This window comes from Ovis canadensis, chromosome X (assembly GCF_042477335.2).
Source record: "Ovis canadensis isolate MfBH-ARS-UI-01 breed Bighorn chromosome X, ARS-UI_OviCan_v2, whole genome shotgun sequence".
Taxonomy (NCBI): Eukaryota; Metazoa; Chordata; class Mammalia; order Artiodactyla; family Bovidae; genus Ovis; species Ovis canadensis.
Window position 1 is genome coordinate 9,514,520 of NC_091727.1, and position 23,514 is coordinate 9,538,033.

The following is a 23,514-nucleotide window of genomic DNA, read 5'->3' on the forward strand; positions in this document are numbered from 1 at the left end:
AAGTGCTGCACTCAATATGCCAGCAAATTTGGAAAACTCAGCAGTGGCCACAGGACTGGAAAAGGTCAGTTTTCATTCCAATCTCAAAGAAAGGCAATGCCAAAGAAAATGCTCAAACTACTGCACAATTGCACTCATCTCACACGCTAGTAAAGTAATGCTCAAAATTCTCCAAGCCAGGCTTCAGCAATACGTGAACCATGAACTTCCAGACATTCAAGCTGGTTTTAGAAAAGGCAGAGGAACCAGAGATCAAATTGCCAACATCCGCTGGATCATCAAAAAAGCAAGAGAGTTCCAGAAAAACATCTATTTCTGCTTTATTGGCTATGCCAAAGCCTTTGACTGTGTGGATCACAAGAAATTGTGGAAAATTCTGAAAGAGATGGGAATACCAGACCACCTGGCCTGCCTCTTAAGAAACCTGTATGCAGGTCAGGAAGCAACAGTTAGAACTGGACATGGAACAACAGACTGGTTCCAAATAGGAAAAGGAGTATGTCAAGGCTGTATATTGTAACCCAGCTTATTTAACTTATATGCAGAGTACATCATGAGAAACGCTGGACTGGAAGACACACAAGCTGGAATCAAGATTGCCGAGAGAAATATCAATAGCCTCAGATATGCAGATGACACCACCCTTATGGCAGAAAATGCAGAGGAACTAAAAAGCCTCTTGATGAAAGTGAAAGAGGAGAGTGAAAAAATTGGCTTAAAGCTCAACATTCAGAAAACAAAGATCATGGCATCTGGCCCCATCACTTCATGGGAAATAGATGGGGAAACAGTCAAAACAGTGTCAGACATTATTTTGGGGGGCTCCAAAATCACTGCAGATGGTGATTGCAGCCATGAAATTAAAAGACGCTTCCTCCTTGGAAGAAAAGTTATGACCAACCTAGATAGCATATTTAAAAGCAGAGACATTACTTTGCCAACAAAGGTCCATCTAGTCAAGGCTATGGTTTTTCCAGTGGTCACGTATGGATGTGAGGGTTGGACTGTGAAGAAAGCTGAGCACCCAAGAATTGATGCTTTTGAACTGTAGTGTTGGTGAAGACTCTTGAGAGTCCCTTGGACTGCAAGGAGATCAAACCAGTTCATTCTAAAGGAGGTCAGCCCTGGGTGTTCTTTGGAAGGAATGATGCTAAAGCTGAAACTCCAGTACTTTGGCCACCTCATGTGAAGAGTTGACTCATTGGAAAAGACTCTGATGCTGGGAGGGATTGGGGGGCAGGAGGAAAAGGGAATGATAGAGGATGAGATGGCTGGATGGCATCACCGACTCGATGGACGTGAGTCTGAGTGAACTCCGGGAGATGGTGATGGACAGGGAGGCCTGGTGCACTGTGATTCATGGGGTCGCAAAGAGTCAGACACGCCTGAGTGACAGAACTGAACTGAACACTGGCAAACACAGGGCTAAGACCTTTACTTTTAGTATCTCAATGATGTGAAGCTAAAAGATTACCTCTTCTTACAGATGAAGAAATAGATTCAGAAGATGTTCAATAGTTTGTCCCAAATGATAGTGCTAGTGAGGTGAGGACCAAAGCTGGGATTCAAATCCAGGTCTCCTTCAATCATAACAACTATGCATAACAGTTAAGAAAAGAATAATCTATGGCCTAAAAACACATGAAACTATGCTCAACATCACTTATTATTAGAGAAATACAAATCAAAACTACAGTGAGGTATCACCTTACCTTGGTCAGAATGGCCATCATCAAAAAGTCTACAAATATCAAGTGCTACAGAGGATGTAGAGAAAAGGGAACCCTCCTACAATGTTGGTGGGAATGAAAATTGGTACAAGCACTATGAAGAACTTTATGAAGGTTCCTTAAGAAACTAAATATAGATCTATCATATGATCCAGCAATCCCCACTCCTGGGCACATATCTGCAGAAAACCATAATTTGAAAAGATACATGCATCTCAATGTTCACTGTGGCACTATTTACAATAGTGAAGACATGGAGGCAACCTGAATGTCCACTGACAGATAAATGCACAGTGAAGATGTGGTACAGATATATGGTGGAATATTACTCAGACATTAAAAATGAAATAATGCCATTTGCAGCAACATGGATGGACCTAGGGATGACCATACTAAGTGAAATACATCCGACAAAGATAAGTATCATATGGTATCACTTATTTATGGAATCTAAAAAAAAACAGCATAAATGAACTTATTTATAAAACAGAAAAACACTTTGAAAACAAATTTGGGGCAACACATGGGGAGAGGTCAGGGGAGGGATAAATTAGGAGTTTGGGATTAGCATATTTCCACTACTAGATATATAATAGATAATCAACAAAGACCTACTGTGTAACACAGGGAACTAAACTCATTATTCTCTAAAACTCTATATGGGACAAGAAACTGTTAAAGGACAAATATGGGTACATACATATATAACTGAATCACTTTCCTATATACCTGAAATTAACACAACATTGTAAATCAACTGTAATACAAACATTAAAATAAAAAATAAAGTGATACAGACCCAAGGTTGATAACAACAACAAAAAAATGATGAAATAACACTCATAAAGTAAATAATACTAAATGTATGATATAATGACTAAACCATATAATTCCACCAGAACATGCTATTAACCCCATAAACTCCCATATATTTTTCCCCAATGGTGCTACTCCCCTCCCATCACAGAGGTAACCATCATCCTGATTTTTAGAGTTTTTAGACCATGTGTACATCTCTAAACAAAATAGTTTAACTTATACATGTATAAATACTCATAGTGCATTGATACTTTTATCTCCTGATTTCTTTAACAATATTTTTGTAAGATTCATCCATATGGTTTGTTAGAGATCAATAATTTTCAATGCTATTTAGCCTATTGTTTTTACTAGTATAGTACAAGTGAGTGCTACCATCTTCTTAGTCAGGAAAGACAAGCCAATAAATACTCTGTATTCTCTCCTTCCTTGTCTTTCCTTGATATTTAAATTCAGGAATGCAATCGATCTGAAAACAGTCACCCAATAGAGGAATCAATAGGGCGTGTGATACTCACTCACAACATTGGCTTGTCCGGTGAAGATGGTGTACTGGAGCTCATAGGAAACCACACTGAATTCATCATCGGAGGTCCAGTGAACAGTTATGGTGTCATAGGAAGCCGTGCAGAGCTCTTCTCTAATTGTGGGAGGGTTGGGAGCTGTGGGAAGCAAGAAGGTCATCAGCAGAGAAGCAGACATGTCTGGGATCCCTTTCAAAGGAGTTGTCCTGATAGTCAAAGCAGGCCTTTTAAAATCTATCCATCAGAACTATTATCGTAGAGACAGTGATCCCAATCCAAAGAACATTTCGTTAGCTGGTTATCACTGTGATTTTTCCCAGGTGGTGTGACTTCAGCCAGCCAATATTTTCTCTCTGTGCATCATGAAAGCACATCTATAAGGGTAAGTAAACAAGACTCTCTTATCCATGGAAGAAAACATTTTAAACAAAAAGTAACCAAGATGAACTTTTGTCATTTTGCCCCCATTTTGAGGATGCAAACTTTTTCAGTGAAGAGCTAGATGGTCAATATTTTAGGCTTTGTGGGTCATATGGTCTCTGCTGTTGCTCTTCAGTTGCTAAACTGTGTCCGACTCTTTGCAACCCCATGGACTGCAGCATGCCAGGCCTCCCTGTCCCTCACTGTCTGCCGGAGTTTGCCCAAGTTCATGTCTGTTGAGTCGGTGATGCTATCCAAGCATTTCATCTTCTGCTGCCCTGGTCTCTGCTGCAACTACTTAATTCTGCCTTTGTACAGAAAGCAGCCAGAGACCATTTGTCCACTGATAGACATGGCCAGGTTCTAGTATAACTTTATTAACAAAAACAGGTGAAGACCAGATTTGGCATGGGAGCCAAACTTAGCCAACTTCTGAGCTCCAACATGCCACAGATTTTTATATGCAGCCACTCATCTGGAAAAATGCTGATGTTTGTTAACCCTTAACAAATCAGCCAAATAATTCTTCAAAAACTTTCTTTTGATAGATGTGTTGATGCCTTATGAAAATTTGTTAGTGGGGTTCTAGTTTCCTCTCATTTTTCAGTTTATAGGTGATATTTCAAATTAAGAAGATGAGTAACAATCAGTCATATCTAAGAAGTACATTCTCTTTCCCCAAGAAAAACAGGATTCCTTGGCATTTGATTAAGTTTATCATTGGGCAAGGCTGCTGTTTTCTGTCTTGAACACATTCTGCAGCAGAGAAGTCTAAATCCTACCCAAATGATGATTTTTCAGTTGACTTCTACTGGATTGATTTCAATAACTGGTTTTATGAGATGAGTTGGTGAGCAGGAAAAAGCCTAGGCATTGAGTGCTTTGCATGGGCAATAATATTTTAGAGCAGGGGCTGGCAAACTATGGCTATGGACCAAGTCTGGCCCACTGCCTGTTTTTGTAAATAAAGTTTTATTGGAACACGGCCAGGCTCATTCCTTTACGTATTGTCTCTGGCTGCCTTTGTGCAATAGCAGAGTTGAATAGTAGTGACCATATGTCCTGCAGAGCCTAAAATATTTACTATCTGGCCCTTTACAGTCAAAGTTTGCCAAGCCCTGGTTTAAAGAATCAATCCAGGCCTGTGTTTCCATTCTTCTGTACACCAGAACCTAACTTCAAAAGAAGAAGTAATATGCATCTGACAGATGAGCCATGTTTGCTTACACTGTTTAGAGAATTCTTTACTGCTTGAAACTTTGGTTAGGATGGATGACTCCTAAAGAAACCTGAGGAGGGAGGAAAGTTTATGAAAATGGCAAAATTTAAAATTTTGATTGTTTTAGTAGTCTTTACTTTGCCACCTGAAGATACATCCAAGCCAACTATTATATGAAGCCAACTAACTTTCATGTCTGCAGCATAAAGTCAGTTAACCCAGCTTAGTCTATTGGTTATTAAATTTCACGAACACTGTGGAGCGCTTACATGCAGCAGGCACTGCATTACAGTGTGCAGTAAGAAATACTACACAGCCATTAAGAATGAAATAAAGCCACGTGCCATGGATTTAAGAGATTATCATACTAAGTGCCATACGTCAGATAGGAAAAAAATACCATGATATCATTTATATGTGGACTCTAAAATATGACATAAATGAAACAATCTATGAAACAAATAGGTTCACAGACATAGAGAACAGACTTGTGGTTGCCAAGGGGTGGGAGAGGGATGCAGTGGGAGTTTGGGATTAGCAGATGTAAACTATTACTTTTATTTTTTTTTATAATTCTACTCTATTTTATTTATTTTTAAGCCTTTCCTACATTTTTTAAATTAATAAATTCATTTCTTGGAGGCTAATTACTTTATAATATTGTATTGGTTTTGCCATACATTGACATGAATCTGCCACGGGTGTACATGTGTTCCCCATCCTGAACTTCCCTCCCACCTCCCTCCCCATCCCATCCCTCTGGGTCATCCCAGGGCACCATCCCCGAGCACCCTGTCTCATGCATCGAACCTGGACTGGTGATCCATTTCACATATGATAATATATGTTTCAATGCCATTCTCCTTTTAGAGTGGATAAACAACAAGGTCCTACTGTAGAGCATAGGGAAATATACTTAATATCCCATGATAAACCATAATGGAAAAGAATTTTAAAAAGAGCAGATATATGTATATGTATAACTGGATCACTTTGCAGTACACCTGAAACTAGTACAACATTGTGAATAAATTATACTTCAACAAAATACAATTTTTAAAAAAAGATAACTTGAAAAAAAAGTTGTTCACTAAGACCAAAGGACTCTACAGAGCCCTTTTAAAGCATTCTTTCTGGAATGTGACTTGATATATCTGTCTCCCAAAGTATCCACGTGCAAGATATAGTGCCATGTGCTGTGACTTGGATGAAGAGATGACCTTCCACGGGGGAGGCCCAGCTGCATCATAAAACATGCTTGTTACTGTCTGTGTGGTCCCTGTTAGTGTGGGATCACCCTGCATGGATCATTTGGAGAAATATTTATTCTCCCATCATCTAAATAGTTCCTGGAATTATTTCTCTGTCAACTACTGTAGAAAGATTTGGTTCTTTCTGCACTGCTATATATGATTAAATATAAAGAACAGTGTTGGAAATAGGCAGGTAGCTGGGAGACACATGGCTATAGCTGTAATCAGAGAGGAAATGTCACCTCTCTGGCTTATTCACTTGACATACCATTTAGAGGGGATCAGGGGCAAAAAAAAAAAATCTTGTTTTAATAGTCAGGCAGGCTAACCCTGTTTTGATTATAAAGCCAATGGCTTTGTCCTAAAAAGTCAATATCCAATTTACTGTAAATGAGAACAGCAGCGGGTTGCCAATTTCAATATTCACGCAATTGGTCCCATAACTGTTACTTTCTTGCTTCTATCATAAACAGGACACAAGCAATGATGGGCTAATACTTCACAAACACTTCATTTCCTGCTTACAAATGTCTGATAAACTATTTGGACTTGGCAATATCAGCCAAGCATTGTATGTTATGGCCAGGATCGATGTTATGTCTAGAAATGGTCCAAATTTGTATTGGAGGTTGACAGCTAAGAAGGCATAATAACAGGTACCCCATATGGTCTCTCGTTTGGCATAAACAGCCATTGGGATGATATATGGTGTACACATTACAAGTCAGTGCAACTAAGGTCACAATTTCCCCTGCAGTCAGTACCTTGGCATTCACACACAGATTAGGATGGGCATACGTTTCCTGAAACAACTATTGGGAAAGGGGGAGGACACACTCTTATCAATAAGACACTGATTTTGTGCAGAAATGGCCACATGCCCCGCCAAACATTTTGTGGTCATCTTTGCCCTTGGGCATGACCTTGCAACATGGATCTGGCCCATAAGACAGAAGTGGAAATTTCCTGGATGGGTCTTTTTTTTTACTTTTTAAAAAAAGATTCACTTATTATTTTGGCTCTACTGGGTCTTCATTGCATCCTCTAGTTGCAGTGAGCAGGGGCTATTCTCTATTTGCAGAGCACAGGCTTCTCATAGCAGTAGCTTTTCTTGTTGCAGAGCATGGGCGCTAGGGCTCATGGGCTTCCGTAGTTGAGGCACACGGACTTAGTTGCCATGTGGCATGTGGGATTCTACAGAAACAGGGATTGAACCCATGTCCTCAGCATTGGCAGGCAATCCTTAACCCCTGGACCACCAGGGAAGCCCTGGATTGGTCTGTCTGCTGAACAAGGTTTTGGTTTTCCTAAATAAAGACAAACCTGGTAGACAGAGCTTTTGGTCATCATTTCCCCTCTTGCCCTTTTCTTTTTGTCTGTAACTTGGGCATAATGCTTGGAGGTGGAGTCGTAATGGAATCATGTGGCAAGATGAGGATAGCAAAGCAGAAAAAGAGAGCCTGGTGTCTGAGGTCATCACAGAACTGCTGTCCAGCCATGAGCGGCACACCTCTGCTATCCTGTTTTCTGTGATAGGAATCCTCTCTGAGGGGTTCAGTCACTGCTCACTGGATTTTCTCTTGTTGCAAACACACCCATTCCCACATGATACAAGGATAAAGGAGACTTTTATTTAATAGGATGCTATCATATAAAGCATTTCAGTGCCAGAAAGGCTGACCTGAATGGTCCGGTATAGTAGTCATGAGCTCCATGTGGCTCTTGACATTGCAATTAAATTTTAATTAAAGCAAACTACAAGTAAAAACTCAGTTCAGTTCAGTCACTCAGTCGTGTCCGACTCTTTGCGAACTCATGAACCGCAGCACGCCAGGCCTCCCTGTCCATCACCAACTCCTGAAGTTTACCCAAACTCATGTCCAGTAAAAACTGAGCACATGTCAAATTTTCAGTAAACCTATGTGGCTAGTAGGTACTTGACTGGACAGTGTGGATGGAGACTGTTCTTACCATCTTAGAAAGTTCTATGGATTAGTGTTAGTTTAGATAAATCTCAGAGCTATATCCATGAATAGCTGAAATCCAGTTTGATTCCTTACTGGACATGCTTTCTGAGTCAATTTCTTCCTTTCTTCCTAGGAATTACACGGTTTGAAAGAATTCCCTACAATAAGATGTTTCTAGAGTGACTTGCCTCCCTTGCAAATGCACAAAGGCTAAATATAACACCCTGGGTCCAGGTAAGGAAAAAACTGGTCTTCTGGGTACAGCACCCTTCTGGGTACAAGTGTGCTTTCTAACCACAGACTAGAAAAATACACATTACCCAGTGCTCCCTCTCTCCTACTTCCCTTTTCCCAGCTGTGTGTGTGTGCACGCATGTTCTCTCTCTTGCTCTCTCTCTCTCACACACACACATGATGAGAGCGGAGATGCTGATGTTGTGCTCAGTTAAGGATGTGGTCTCTTGAAGGTGGTAGATCCTAAGTTCAGTGCACACTTGGATTCACTCTGTACACAGAGCTTCTCTGAAGTCACAGGCACTGCAGCCTTGGACAACACAGATAAAGGTGTCCACTCAGTCCACATTCTATCATGTTTGTTCTTGCCTTAGTTGTTTAATTGCTCAGTCGTTTCCAACTCTTTTGTGACCTCATGGACTGTAGCCCACCAGGCTCCTCTGTCCATGGGATTCTCCAGGCAAAAATACTGGAGCAGGTTGCCATTTCCTTCTCCAGGGGACCATTCCAACCCAGGGATTGAACCTGAATCTCCTGCATTGGCAGGTGGTATCTTTACACTGAGCTACCTGGGAAGCCCAGGGGTTGACAGCAGAGAAAAATTTGGGAGCATGGTTAGGAATAGGACTAGCCTGAGGTTTTCTTGTATTATGGCTGATTTTGTTTTTTAAGCTTGACCCCAAAGAAAAAGCCTGTCAGAAACCACAGAACTGAAACATGGCACCAGGAATCCTACTGTGATCTGGGGGACATTTGCTATGGTGACCTTCGCCAAGATGAAATCCAGCCTTTTAGTAGAAAGAACAGAGATCTTTGGAGTGTGTACAGACCTGAGGTAAATCCCAATTCTGCCTCTCTCTAGCTGTCTGACCTCCAGCAAGATGCATGACCTCTACTGTTTGCAAAATGAGGATTATAATACCTGACCTCAATTTGATGTTGTGAAGGTTAAACACCAAGAGGTGGAGCAGGGTAGATACCCCATCAGAGTTAGCTGCCACGTTTTTCTCTGCCAAGGTACTGTGAGAGTCATCTGCCTTGTGGACACGAAATGGAAAACAGCCACGCTAACCCTATACTGGCTGACAAGAGGTATCATGTGTGGTACCCATACTCTGAGAAAAAATGGTGGTAAGTGTGCTTTTAGTGACCTAGATTATCTTTTTGCCTCTGTCCCCAATTGAATCTTGGGCTGTATTATTTTGCTTAGAAAAAAAAAGGAATGTCAAACATTTTTTACAGGAATATTAGACTCCATTTCTCACCAGAATTCCACACCTCTGGTTTTAGGAAACTCATCTAGTGGCAAAGTTTTGTATTACTGAATATACCCAGTATTCAAGAAAATACCAAAGACATTACCTGTAAGGTAATCCAGACATTCTAGCAATTTCTTCTCTCGGGAAAAATCTAAGGCGAAGGTGTCAAATGTGTCATTGAGGTTGATTTCAGGAATGAGGACCTGGGATGATGCTGTTGCCATGGAGACTCTGTAATTGAAACAAAACAACTTTTTAGAAATGTCAAGCCAGCTTTTACCATCATTGCACAGGAATGAAAAAAACAAAAGGAAAAGAAATATCATTAAAAAATAGTGTTTCTGATGTAAGCTCTTATATATAGGATGGATAAATGACAGGGTCTTACCATATAGCACAGGGAACTGTAGAATATTCAATACTGTGTGATAAACCATAATGGAAGAGAATATGAAAAAATATATGTATGTGTAACTGAGTCACTTTGCTGTACAGCAGAAATAAATACAACGCTGTAAATCTGCTATACTTCAATTAAAAATAATTTTTTTAATGTCAAAAAACCCCACAAAAACCAGTGCCGTTTTTGTATGTGAGCCTTAAAAAGAATCTCAGAATGGCACAAGCAGCAACACATGCAAATGAGCACAAGCTTCAAGAGAAGGCAGAGGACGTGGGAAAACAGCAGAATGGCTTCCTCCCTTCCTTTTTACTATCAGAAAAAAATTCCCCATGGAGGCGAAAGAATATTCATATTTCACATTACTGTGTGTGTAACTGCCTGCCCCCCGCACATCTAACCCAAGCGAGAAGCACACGGCCCCAGGCATTTCTTCACACATCTGTCTGGGAAACTGTTTGTTCCTTTCAGACCCAACCCTGCTCCACTTCAAAGAGGAATCTCCCAAATTTCAAGCTGCATATAAGGCAAAGAAGATTAAAATAGAATGTTCCCAGATATTGGATTAGTTTAATCAATGACTAGCCTCTCTCTAAAATAAACATTAAGAAAGGAGTTTTGGTCTGGCTCGTTTTCGTTTTCCCTGTCCTCATTTTCTTGCACCATATTCCCAGCAGATGCCATAGAAAATATGTATGAGCTTTCTCACACATTTCCCTGATGGATCCACTGTTTCTCTTCTTCATTAGGGTTGCTAGTTAGACTTCTCGTGTATACTCTATAAAGCAAGCTATTGGTATGCATCAATCTCCTGCAATGGACTGTCACATTGATTGGAAAAGTTATCAATAGCAGACCATTTTGATTCATTAAAGAATGCAAGTGGTCCTTCTAAGAACAAAAAAATTATGGGATGATGTAAACCACTTCTGAGCGCATCAAACTATGCTAGACTCGTAATCTTGTTGATTCTGGTATTTCAGGATATTAAACAAACACCACCAAGGGCCTATTATGTGTATCATGCTAGGAAATTTTGAGCAAAGAAACAATCTTTACCTACTTATTTTCTAATTAAGGGCACTTATGCTCATGTTTACAAGGCCATAAAGCTAGTTGGCAGCAGCCAGGAAGAGAATTCTGGGTCTGTACTCTTCCATTTCATCTGGAAAAATTTCAGCCAGGTTACTCTATGAGGTAGATCTCTTCTTGCATCTCTTAATGGCTCTTAAAGTTTTGGATTTTATAAAGAAATATATCTTGGCTATAAAAATTACATCTGTGGGCATGTCTGTACAATGGAATATTATTCAGTCATAAAAGGGAATGAAATACTGATAGATGCTATGATGTGTACAAACCTTGAAAGTATTATGCTAAGTAAAAGAAGCCAGAGACAAAAGGCCACATCTTGTATGACGCAGTTACATGAAATGTCCATAGGAGACAACTCTGTTGAGACAGAAAGTAAACTGGTGGTTGCCAGGGGTTGGGGGCAAGGGGACAGTGGGGAGTGATTACATAATGGGTGTGGGGTTTTCTTTTGGGGTGAGGAAAATCATTTGGAACTTCATAGAGGCAGGAATTGTACAATGTTGTGAATGTACTGAATGCTAATGAACTGTTCACTGTAAAATGGTTAGTTTTATGTTATGCAAAATTTACCTTGATTAAAAAAAAGTCAGTCCGTGAAATGCTCAAAATCCTTAGAAATAAAGTTTCTATAATTGTACTTCTGGCACACATTCAGTGCTACAGAGGGAGGGAAGCAGAGAGGACAATCAACAGGAATGATACTGAGGTCCACAGATGAGAGTTTGAAGAGGCCTAAACCCTGGAAAGCAAAGTTTCAAGTGTTTGAACGAAGATGGAGAATCTAAACTCACCACTCTAGCTTTTCACCAAGAAACAGTGAATAGCAGAGTTGTGTGATTTTATTAGCTAATTATTGAACCCAAGAGAACTGGACTAATAATTATTATGACAAGTGCTAACTCAGACTCATGGATAAAGGAATGGTTGCTAGGCAATTTTCACACATGGTCAAACTGAACTTAAGAAATGCTTTCCTTATGACCTATTATCACAAAACTCCTTCAAACTCAGATCTTAGGATTAGTCAACAACTATTCAATGAATATTGAGTAAGCCCTCCAATTATGTCATTTACTAAAGAGCTCAAAATATTTGCATCCATGCAGAAAAGTTCAAAGAAATGCTACAGCGCCATTTGAACTCCTCAAATAAAAATTTCAAAGTGAAACCCCAGTCATTTCTGTTTTATGATGTCCAACAGGGAGAAGTGTGCCAAGCTATTATGAAACAAGCACTGAACTTTCTATTGCGCTTCTCTGCTCTTCCCATGTGGCATAGACCTTGTGCGCACCAAGTTTGAGGATCTCAAATGCTCTGAACAGATAATCTCGAGCTGGTACTTCCCCTGTCCTATGGCACCAGCTTCTGTTCACGTACATCCAAAATAGATTTCATTGCCAAGTTTCTCCTGGTTCTGTTGTCCAGAAACAATCAACTAAACCATGCTTTAGTCAGGGACGTTGTTGACAATGCCTGCCATCCTTTTCAGAAAATAATTCTATTTATTTTTGGCCGTGCTGGGTCTTTGTTGCCATGTGGGCTTTTCTCTAGCTGTGGCGAGCAGGGGCTATCCTCTGTTGCAGTGCACAGGCTTCTCACTGCAGAGGCTTCTCTTGTTGGGGAGCATGGGCTGTACGGGGGAGCATGGGCTATAGGGCATGCGGGCTTCCGTAGCTGTGGTTCCCAGGCTCTAGGCACAGACTGAGTAGTTGCGAAGAACAGGTTTAGTTGCCCCATGGCCTGTGGGCTATTCCCAGACCAGGGATCGAACTTGTGTCTCCTTAAATTGGCAGGCACATTCTTTACCACTGAGCCACCAGGGAATCCCAATGCATGCCATCTTGATGGTGGGGACTTGGTAGAATGGAAACAAAGAGAATGAAAGTTCCTAAGCCTCAGGGGCAAAGACTGACTAAAAGACTCTTGGGAGATGACTGCAGCATTTCACATCTACACATTATTATTATTATTATTATTATTATTATTATTATTTTTGATGGAAGGAAAGATATTTATGTTTGGCTACAATTTCAAATTCTTACCTGGAGTGACAGGGGAGTGGAGATCTGCCAAATTCAACATTTTAGGCCATGTTTATTCCCCAAATCCTGCTGCCCATCTTTTGGCCTTTCAGATAAATTGCCCAAATCCACCAGGGCCCTGACTATCCTACTTTCTCAGTTCTGTGCCTTTAGTCATGTCTGTATGTGTGTGTGGGGGGGGGGAGGTGGGGAATATGTGTGCACATGCTTATAGGTATGTGTGTGTCAAGCTCTTACCATACTGGAGGAAATAAGGGTATTGCATCCTACCTTGATGCCTCATAGGGTGGGTTGCACATTACTTCCTCTTCCTACTTTTTTAGATTAATTCATTTGGCTGCACTGAGTCTTAGTTGCAGCATGTGGGATCTTTAAGTTGTGACATGTGGGTTCTAGTTCCCTGACCAGGGATTGAACCTGGGCCCTCTGCATTGAGAACAGAGTCTTAGCGACTGGGCCATCAAGGAAGTCCCTACCTCCTCTTTGTATTTTGACTCTGATGCCCCTAATCTCCATGACACTCAGTTGCTAGCAGCCACTTGGGGCCAGTGTTGTGGAAGGAATACATGTCTAGAGCTACAGTGCTTACAACATTTCCGCCAAACAGTCAATGCCAGGGGAAGATTCTCTATTCTGCTCCCTTAATATTGCCCACATTCCTGACCCCTGACAATGGAACTGAAATGGGTCCCTCTCAGGTCGGTGGGCTATGATGCACATCACCATGGGAAAACCTGGTGAGGTCTCATAGTAACAAAATGTGGCTTGCTTTCGTCAGCTCAGGATTTCCCAAATCTGGAGCCTTGTTGTTTTCACACCAATTAACACCCAATAGAACACATTTCAAATATCACTCATCAGATGCACTCTGATTCTTATGATGAAATGACATCTTTCCAGTAGATGACTGGCATTGTCAGCTTTGTATTCTGGAGAAGTCAGTTGGATCCTTGAATTGCCTATGGCGGTGTGGGACAAAGACTTCATCTGATAGACTCTAAGTCCCTCCTAGGGACCAAAGTCAACCTGGCTCCTCTGTCCATGGGATTCTCCAGGTAAGAACAGTGGAGTGGGTTGCCATTCCCTTCTCAAGGGGATCTTCCCTACCCAGGGATTGAACCTATGGAGCCTGCGTCTCCTGCATTGCAGGCATATTCTTTACTGCTGAGCCACCAGGGAAGCCCCTTGATACAGATAATTTGCTGCTAAATGCCTATTATTTCACACCTCATTTTGGTACCTATTTTGTGTATTTTCATGTTATGTCATTATGTTATTCAAGATAGCTTTAAAAATCATTGTATGACCTTTTATTGCATGGTAAACTAACTCAACAGTTCTCTTTTTCCTTTTTCTGGGAGATACATACCCTGTGATGAAGAGAGTCCATAGTGAAAAATACTGTCAGCTGTTGAGTAATCAGGGCTATTGGCCTGTGAAGTGCTTTACTGAGCTTTTGCTTCTTGCTGGTTTACTGGGTGCTGGTGGAACAGGAGTATCTTGGTCTCTAATTTACAATTTATGGAGAAGGCAATGGCACCCCACTCCAGTACTCTTGCCTGGAAAATCCCATGGACAGAGGAGCCTGGTGGGCTGCAGTCTATGGGGTTGCTAAGAGTCAGACACGACTGAGCGACTTCACTTTCACTTTCAAATGCGATTTTAATTTTAGATGTCTTATAAGTAGTAGACCAACTTTCTTAGGCTTAGATTGAGTAACGAATTTTGCTTATTTAGCATAATTTTAGAAAAGTGTACAAAAAACCACTCCAAGAATGATATATTAGCGAGGCTTGAGTATATAGTCCATTATACAATCCATTTGGATCCATTTAGTGAGTGGGAAGGAGAGAAATTAGCATTTGTTGCACATTTACCTTGAGATAAGGATCTCAGTTAGTATCGTTGTTAAATTATTTCATTTTATCCCTACAGGATCTGTATTAGGTAGGAATGAACAATCGCCCTGTTTTATAGATGTCTTCATGCATTCATTTAGATCAGGCAGCTTGCTATGTCCTGGGGTCTTCACGGTGAAAACAAGATGACTGGGGGTCTTGCCCACTGGGAGCACATGAGGAAACTGTAAGCATCAGGGAGCAGCCCCAAATGCCAGCTGTCGCTGCTGCTGTTCAGTTGCTCAGTCATGTCCGACTCATTGCAACCCCATGGACTGCAGCACTCCAGGCTTCCCTGTCCTTCAGAGCAAACTCTCATTTATTGAGTTGATGATACCATCTAACCATCTCATCCTCTGCCGCCCCCTTCTCCTCCTGCCCTCAATCTTTGCCAGCATCAGGGGCTTTTTCAGTGAGTCGGCATTACTCCTGAGCAATTAGCATAGAGCCAAGGGCTTGATTCTAAAGCACATGCATCTCTTACAATGTAAAACTTGAGGCTCTCTCCCCTCTTGGGTTTTTTTTTTTTTAATGTTTCTGAATTGAAAAATCTTTATGCAATCTGATTCAGCTTGTAGGCACACATATGCACTTTAAGTGATGTACGGATGCAGAAAAATTGCATCCAATTCTAACTTGAGGAAGGCCTGCAGTATTAAGTTTCCTGTGGCTATTCCACCCTTGACTAGAAGAGTAAAGATGGTTTACAAGTACACAGGTGCCAAAGCCCAAGGCAGACAGACAGGAACAGAGCTGTGAAGTCATGTTTTAGAGAAGAATGTTAAGTAATGTGAAAATACAAATCCAAGGAACATTATGGAGTATCTACAACACCGAAGACGTGTTTATAGGAGTGGCCAGCAATGTTATCACAACTGTGGATAGAGGTAGCTATTAGGAGCCTAGTTGACTGAGTCAAAAATAGCTCTTGGACAAACCCAAAGAATCACAGTTAAAAGGCGACAGTGCTAGGATTTGAACCCAGGTTTCCAAATTACAAGGTCAAGGTCATCACCTTTTTACCATATTCTGGTGGCTGGAAAAGGCAAAGGGCTCAAGAATTGACCAAGAGGATTGACAAATAGAGACAGACAGAGATGGGATGAAGAAACAGAGCGACAAGGGCTCCTAGCAAATTTTTGCAGGTAGTATGCATTCAAACTTGATGTAAGTTTAAACTTTTCATAAGTAGTATGCCAAGTTTCTTATGGATGTAGTGAAGAGTTTTGCTAATTTAACATCATGTTAGCAAAGTGCACCTGCAATCACACCAAAAATTATGTAGTAGTAAGGCTTGAGAATAGAGTATTGGATTGGTCAATAAGTTCATTTGGGTGTTTCCATAAGCTGTTATGGAATAAGCCACAGGAACTTTCTGGCGAACCCTATATATGATAAAATTCATTTGTGGAAAGAGTAGTGGGTCACGATTCTATGCTTGATGAGATGGGCCTGTGCCAGGTAGAGTTGAATGGGTCCAGGTATGACCTGCTGGTTCAAAGGGAGATGCCATGTGGGCATCCATGCTCTTGTGTTAGACTTCGAATGCAGATCTTCTTCCAGAACATTCTATCTTAACTGTTATGGGGTCATGTTCTCTCTCCTGCTAGGTGAGAATTTTTCCATGTTAGACTGGCTCAGATTTTTAAGAAGTGCTGAGAAATGCAAGTCATACTAGACATTGCACAATTTATAGCTGGAGAAAAGTACTAGTGGATCCCAGTTGGAAACCATGATGTAAGTGTAAATGCTGTCTACTTGAGTGTCCTGGGCACACTGGAGTATTAGTGCTTTTTGCAGTTTTTTTAACTTTAGCATGAATATTTCAGGCACCTGGAGGCAGTCCAGATGAGAGCAATGGAGACAATTAAACACTTGGAACTGACGAGTCCTGAGGAAAGAAGCTGGCTGCCTTTGGAGGAGGGAGGAGATCATTTTAAGGATATAAAAGGGATGATAACCAGCTGTTATCCACGTTCATTGGCAGAGATAAGTATCTAACAAGTCGCAGAGGAAATCTCAAACAGAAGAAAGAACACAAAGGAACCGGCTGGATACTAGACTAGAGCCATAAAGAGACTATACCCTCCTCCCATTGAAGGGATACTGGAAGTGGAAATACCACTGCCCACCTCTGTGTGGTATTTTAAGCATCAGCACAGTGTGCAACATAAGCAAACCCTCAATAAGCTGTAGTTTTCTTTCTCTTTCCCTGAAGAAATTCAGGTCAGAAGATGGTATATTTTTTGCCCTAGGCCAAGGGCTGGCAAAGTCCAGTGTGTGTGCTAAGTCACTTCAGTTGTGTCCAGCTCTTTGCAACCCCATGTAATGTAGTCCACCAGGCTCCTCTGTCCATGGGATTTTCCAGGCAAGAATACTGGAGTGGGTTGCCATGCCCTCCTCCAGGGGATCTTCCCAACCCAGCGATCAAACCCACGTTTCCTGCATTGGTAGGCGGGTTCTTTACCTCTAAGCATCACCTGGGAAGCCCTGGCCAAGGGCCAGATCTGACCTACCGCCTGTTTTTGCCAGTAGTCTTATTGGAACACACCGTTGCCCGTTCATTTGCATCTATACTAGGCTGCTGGAGACCTATCATGGCTGAATTGAGTAGTTGTCATGGGGACTAGATAACCTTCATAGCTGAACATATTTACTCTGGTCCTTTATAAGCAGAGTTTGCAGAGCCCTGCTGCTGGATAAAGATCAGGAAGAAGGAGCTATCTGGGGTCTTCCAGGGATAGGCTTCAATTATTGCTTTGGATAAAGGTGAGTTGACTCTGAAAATTCCACTGAATGAAAAGTCAATGTCAATGGCATTGGCTGGAGATGTCATGCATTTAGGTGGCGCGAGGTGCTTTTCTTGGGCTCCCCAAGAATTGCTATAAGTGTTTGCATCAGTGAAGGTGAGTAATTTTATGCCTATCAAGTATGTGCACTGAAGGCGCAGTGACCCCTGTCAGTTTCGCTGCTGAGCTGTCCCTTCAAATCATGTAATGTTTATGTCCCCCACCATAGAATAAAGAAGATTTTCAAAGAAGGAGGTATGAAGTTGACAGTTGGGTTTTGGGTCTTCTCTCTCCGACATGAGTTGGTCTTGACCTTTGAGGAGAGGCAAAGCTTCTCAACCAAATAAAAATAGCACTCACAGAGAACAACACCTGGGTGGTTTTTAAAACTCGATAAGCCTTGAGATGGAAGAAAAGATTCTCTTTTATGTTTTGGTGTTCATTTTGATTCTTTGTTATCAAGTATATGATAAGATCAGGTCTGAGAGTCACAGTAAATGCAGTTTTGTGCCATCATAAGCTTTCTTCCCCAGTAAAAGAAGGCAGATTTTATTCTTTCTAACTGGCAGGCTCTTGTTTCAAAGGCCTTGAACTCCCGGCTGATACTGAAAAGGCTTTGACAGGTCAAAGGGAAGCATTTTGAGCGGGAACAAAGCAACTCAAAGCCTCTATTCTCTCTGGTACCCAGCCTTGAAAATGCAAACAAAAGCAAGGCAGGGCAAGGCCAACCAATCACAGTCCAGACATGGGAGCCCAGGCGCTGAGAATTTCCCAGCAGCCCCTGCACTCACCTCTCAGTGATATTCTTAGCGGTCTGTAGGAAACGCGCGTGATCATTCTCCTTCAGAGAGTGTTCTGCTTGGGAGATGAGTGACGCCGACCGCTCGATGCACTGTTTGCAGTTTGCAATCTGCTGAGCCAGTTTGCGAAGTCTCATCACCTGGAACAAAAGAGGCACGGAGATGGTTGGTTACCCGGGTTGGCTTGCTTAGTGAAAATGCATTGTGCTGGACTCTCGCAGTGTGTGAGTTCGGTTGTGTGCAAGTCATCCTTCACTAAAAGTTCAAAAGGGAGGCAGAGAAAGCTGTGAACCCCAGTCATGGCACTCTTGTCTGAGCTATTCTTTATCTTCTTGGAGAAGTGTCACTAATTTGTTTCAGGAGGAAGCCCTGAATTGCGAATTGCTTCCCTGTTGATGGGGAAAAAAGGTGTTGCCCAGTGTGAGTTAGAGGGTCACTGGGCCTCTTCCCTCAGCTATTCTAACACAATGACTGTAAGATCACAGGGAACCCTGGAACATTCTCTATCGTATTTTTTCAGCCAATGAGAAAATAAAACATCGTAGGTGCAAAACGTGTGGCTTGAGTCAAATCAAAAGTTCTTTGCCATCCATGTAATAAAATGGTGATGTAAACACATTAGATAGTACTATTTCCCACACTACTGCAAACTCATGTGTTAAATTAACAGAAAGGGAGCATTTTTTCCATTGATTAATATTTTTCCTGTTCCACAGATGAGAGAAAGCCAAAAAAAGCACAGCTGGGCCATTTCCCCTCACCGGGAACGTCATTTCCAGGCACTTTGTGCATGCTTGATAACTAAAACTATTTTGATAAGCAGTTCCCAGTCTGGATAAAAATGCTCATTTGGTTCCAACCTCCATTCCAACTTCTGATTCCGTCTTGCTTGAAAACGACCCTCAAACATAACTGACCATCACCTCAGGGCAGGCTGTGATAAGTCCATGGTAACCCACTTGACCGGTCGCTCTGGTGTTTGCAGTGTGCTGGGAGATGAAGCCCTCTGGCCAGATGCCAGGGGAAAATGAGAGTGCTAATTGGAACAGCAGTACACCCTGTGTGCGCGGCCCCACCCCCACCCCCCCTGCTCAAGTCTACACAGCCTGGGACAGGTCTTGGCCGGCTTTCTGATCATTCCGGAATGGAAAACAGCCTGGGGTGAAAGGGTAGGGAGGAGGCCAGTTCATCTGTCTTGCAGACAAGGCTGGCTCGGGTTCCCTCCAGAATTCCTGCTAACTCCAAGAAATTCCTCCTTTCTCCAAGTCATCATTATCATCCCCGTGCAAGTCTAATCGAAGTAAAGGAAGGAAGGAGATGTCAGAACTTGAGGCCTCTGAGGACTGTCCAATTTCAGCTCTGTTGTACCAGAGCAGACAAAGGAAATGAATGCTGAACTGCGAGGCGGCAGCCACAAGATTGCAGGCAAGAGTGAGATTCTTGAAAGTCAAGGGTTAGAGAAATGAAGTGTCAAAACTCTGGGGCATAGAGTATGTTATCTTAAGCCTGGTAAAAGATTTACCACATTATATATAATTACAGTGACCATCACTGCCGATTAACTGTGTTTGTTAGTTGAATAAAATGACACTTATCGTATACCAAATATAATTTAGCTTCTAACAGCATTATATCCAGAGGTAAAGCTCAGAAAGGCATCGAGTCCAATTCAAGATGTTGGAACACATCCAGAAGAAATTGTCAGAGGAAGGAATACTTAATCACAAGTTACATGGCAGAACTGAAGGTATTTAGTATAATTCTAACAGCAACAAAACAAATAAGGTCCAAGTATTCCTTTTGAAGAACTTCATGTCCTTTCAGTATACGTTGCAGTGATCACACAGATTACAAATGGAAAAATGCTTGACCTGCACTTTCTTCTTAAAAAAAAAACACACACACACAAAATTCTATCATGATGTTGGAAATTCAAAGTGACATAAGAAGAAATGGAAAAAAGTCCTAAATCATGCATAAGTTGAATTCAAGCCAAAATGAGAGCCGCCTTAGAAAATATACAAATGTTTTACAGAAGACAACTTGGTTTAATTTTAATTTTACTTTTGTGTAGACTTCCATCTGATAGACCAGACTGGAGCTTTATAAGCCTGGTGTGCACAAGAATCAGTTGGGGATCTCTTAAAGAAAACCTGTAAATGTCTGGGCCAACATTTCGAAATCCTAGGTGAGGAGCTGTAATTGGCGGGCTGTGGGAATCTGCATTTTAACAAGCAATAATGTTTTTTGATCTGCAGGTGATGAATCACCAGAATGGATGGGATTAGCATTTTAAAAAACTAAATGAAAGAGGAGAGGAGAAAAGACAGTAGCAGAGTTCATTCCTTGTAGAAAGGGTAAGTTGGGTTTCATAAAACTTAGTTCTCTATGTGTCCGTGTGTCAGTGCTGGATTTGATGTATTTTTTACTGTGGGTTTCAGTAAAAAAGAAAGAAAATAGAAAAGAAAACCACTTTCCTAAGTTAGTTCACAAACTATGGTCTATGGACCATATCCAGCACAAAACCTGTTTGTGTAAATAAAGTTTTATTGGCACAGGGCCACATGCATGTATTTATGAATCATTTATGGCTGCTTTCACACTATACCATTGGGCAGTGGTGAGCAGTAATGTCAGAGCCTACAGGTCACAACTGAAAATATTTATTATACCTGGCCCTTTACAAAGTTTGCTGACCTAAATGACTCTAATCAGATGGCCATGATTTGGATCACATTATATGAAGCATGCGATTCATGGGGTTGCAAAGAGTCGGACACAACTGAGCGACTGAACTGAACTGAACTGATATGAAGCACTGTCCTACATGGTACCACACTTCAGGATCAGACACTGAGTATTTAGCAAAATATGAATGCCTTCATTAGAAAACACCTTTTAAAATATATTACTTAATTTTTTTTCCAAGTTGGCAGTGTTCTTTTTTCCTTGGGGAAGTGTGGCTGAATGTTGTAATTTGTGGAGTTTACTTCCACAGTCATCATGGAAATACTTTCTTTGTTGGAATCTCCTTTTACTGGGGACACAGGCCTATTTATATCAATTTACTTGCTGTTCATTTTACCTTACAAATGCTTTTAAAAGTGGCCCTTTATTTTTCTTTATATTTTAAGAGCTTTTATTATCTACATAGGGTTCTCACCCCAAAATTGTTTGGTCCAAACCATTGATCCTCAATTAACAGAAGTATCTTAACTGACAATGACTGTACTGAGCATTTTTATAAGGCTATACAAAAGCCCTAACATGGACTCCAGGGTAATTACCAGCAATTCTGGAGACTCAGAGCACATAAAAGTAGTGATGAGAAGGGACCCCCTTTTGTTTTTAGCTGCAGCTTTCTCAGATATGTGTCTGAACATAAGTACATCGTTTGCTTAACCTGGAGTCTGCTGTCAGCTTTTCATGTGTTGATGTGTGGATGTGAAATTTATCCCCCACTGCTGAAGAAATAAGCCCGCTCTTTCTTGGGGAGTCTCAGAGCTTGAGACTCTTTAGTCAGTACAAGCATAAAGGCTGTTGAGCTATTCTTTCAAAGAAGGTGCAATGGTCTGAGGGAAGGAATTACCAGTCTGTGCTAATGGGTAACAGCATCACTGATTGGCAGCCTTTCCCAACCCTTCCCATGCACCCCACCCCCCACCGTGGTTGGAGGATATGCAGTGAGTTTGTTTTCTCTGGGTCTAGGGCATTATGACTGGCACTAAATACAGAGGCAAAGTCAAGAGGTGAGTCAGATTAACCTTTGTGGGCTCCATGATTCTGCCTTCAGCTCCCCACTTCTAAGTGCTAGTTCGAGTGCCTCTCTAGATTGCATGTCTTCAGACTTCCCAGTTACCACCCTGGACACCCTCACTGGGCCCCAAGCCCATACTTGGAGATGCTTGGCAGGGAGTTGGCATGCATGTTTTTCTTTTCTTTAAAACGTCTCTCTGACACCCAATTCCCTGGCCAGGGACTTAGTCACTGTGAATTCCCCGGTTAGGGATGAACTAGTCCTTGGTCATGTGCCAAGGTAGTAACTCAATGAAAAGCTGAACTGGGCCCTCATCTTTCTTCTGAGATCACGTCCCTGGGCAAACATGCATTTTTAAGAAGGGATACATGTCAAAAGTACAATTTTTCAAGTCATATGACCAATGTTGCCATACATAGCACCAGCGTTAGCAAATGTCAGTGTTTTCATCATATTAGCATAGGATTTTTCAGAAGGCAGTAAAATATTATTGATGACATTGAAGCCCTTGAATGTCCCTCCCTAATTCCATTCATGTCTCTCTCTAGAGGAAAACACACTTCTGATGACTCCCAAGCATGCTAATGTATATTTGCCTCAATAGTGTATGCAATTTTTTTGTAGTTCATCAAACTGTATATTTCTTATTCTCTATGAATCATTATAAACCTTTCTTCTCTTTCTGTGATTTGTCCATATAAATATTGCTTTTAATTTCATTGCTTTTAATTTCTGAAGACTGTTCCATGGTATAAAATACACAAGTTCAGTTCAGTCATTCAGTTGTGATCAACTCTTTGCAACCCCATGGACTGCAGCACACCAGGCCTCCCTGTCCATCACCAACTCCCAGAGCTTGCTCAAACTCATGTCCATCGAGTCATGAGTGATACCATCCAACCATCTCATCCTCTGTCACCCCCTCCTCCTCCTGCCCTCAATCTTTCCCAGCATCAAGGTCTTTTCCAATGAGTCAGTTCTTAGTATCAGGTGGCCAAAGTATTGGAGCGTTAGCATCAGTCCTTCCAATGAATATCCAGGACTTATTTCCTTTAGGATTGACTGCTTTGATCTCCTTGCTGTCCATGGGACTTTCAAGAGTCTTCTCCAACACCACAGTTCAAAAGCATCTGTTCTTCGGTGCTTGGCCTTCTTGGTCCAGCTTTCACATGCATACATGATTACTGGAAAAACCTGGTATTCCCATCTCTGTAAGAATTTTTCAGTTTGTTGTGATCCACACAGTCAAAGGCTTTAGTGTAGTCAATAAAAGAAAAGTAGATGTTTTTCTGGAATTCTCTTGCTTTT

General features: G+C 41.4%; 1 protein-coding gene across 5 annotated transcripts in view; it reads right to left on the reverse strand.

Annotated features, from left to right (window-relative positions):
* MID1 (midline 1) overlaps nucleotides 1-23,514 on the reverse strand; it is a 413,412-nt gene that overhangs the window by 19,739 nt on the left and 370,159 nt on the right. For all 5 annotated transcript variants that reach the window (XM_070289738.1, XM_070289737.1, XM_070289740.1 and 2 more), the window contains exons 5-7: nucleotides 18,441-18,589; nucleotides 9,529-9,656; nucleotides 3,068-3,211 (exon numbers count right to left, since the gene is read on the reverse strand). In XM_070289738.1, the coding sequence (XP_070145839.1) occupies nucleotides 3,068-3,211; nucleotides 9,529-9,656; nucleotides 18,441-18,589 (421 nt within the window). The remainder of the gene's footprint in view (nucleotides 1-3,067; nucleotides 3,212-9,528; nucleotides 9,657-18,440; nucleotides 18,590-23,514) is intronic.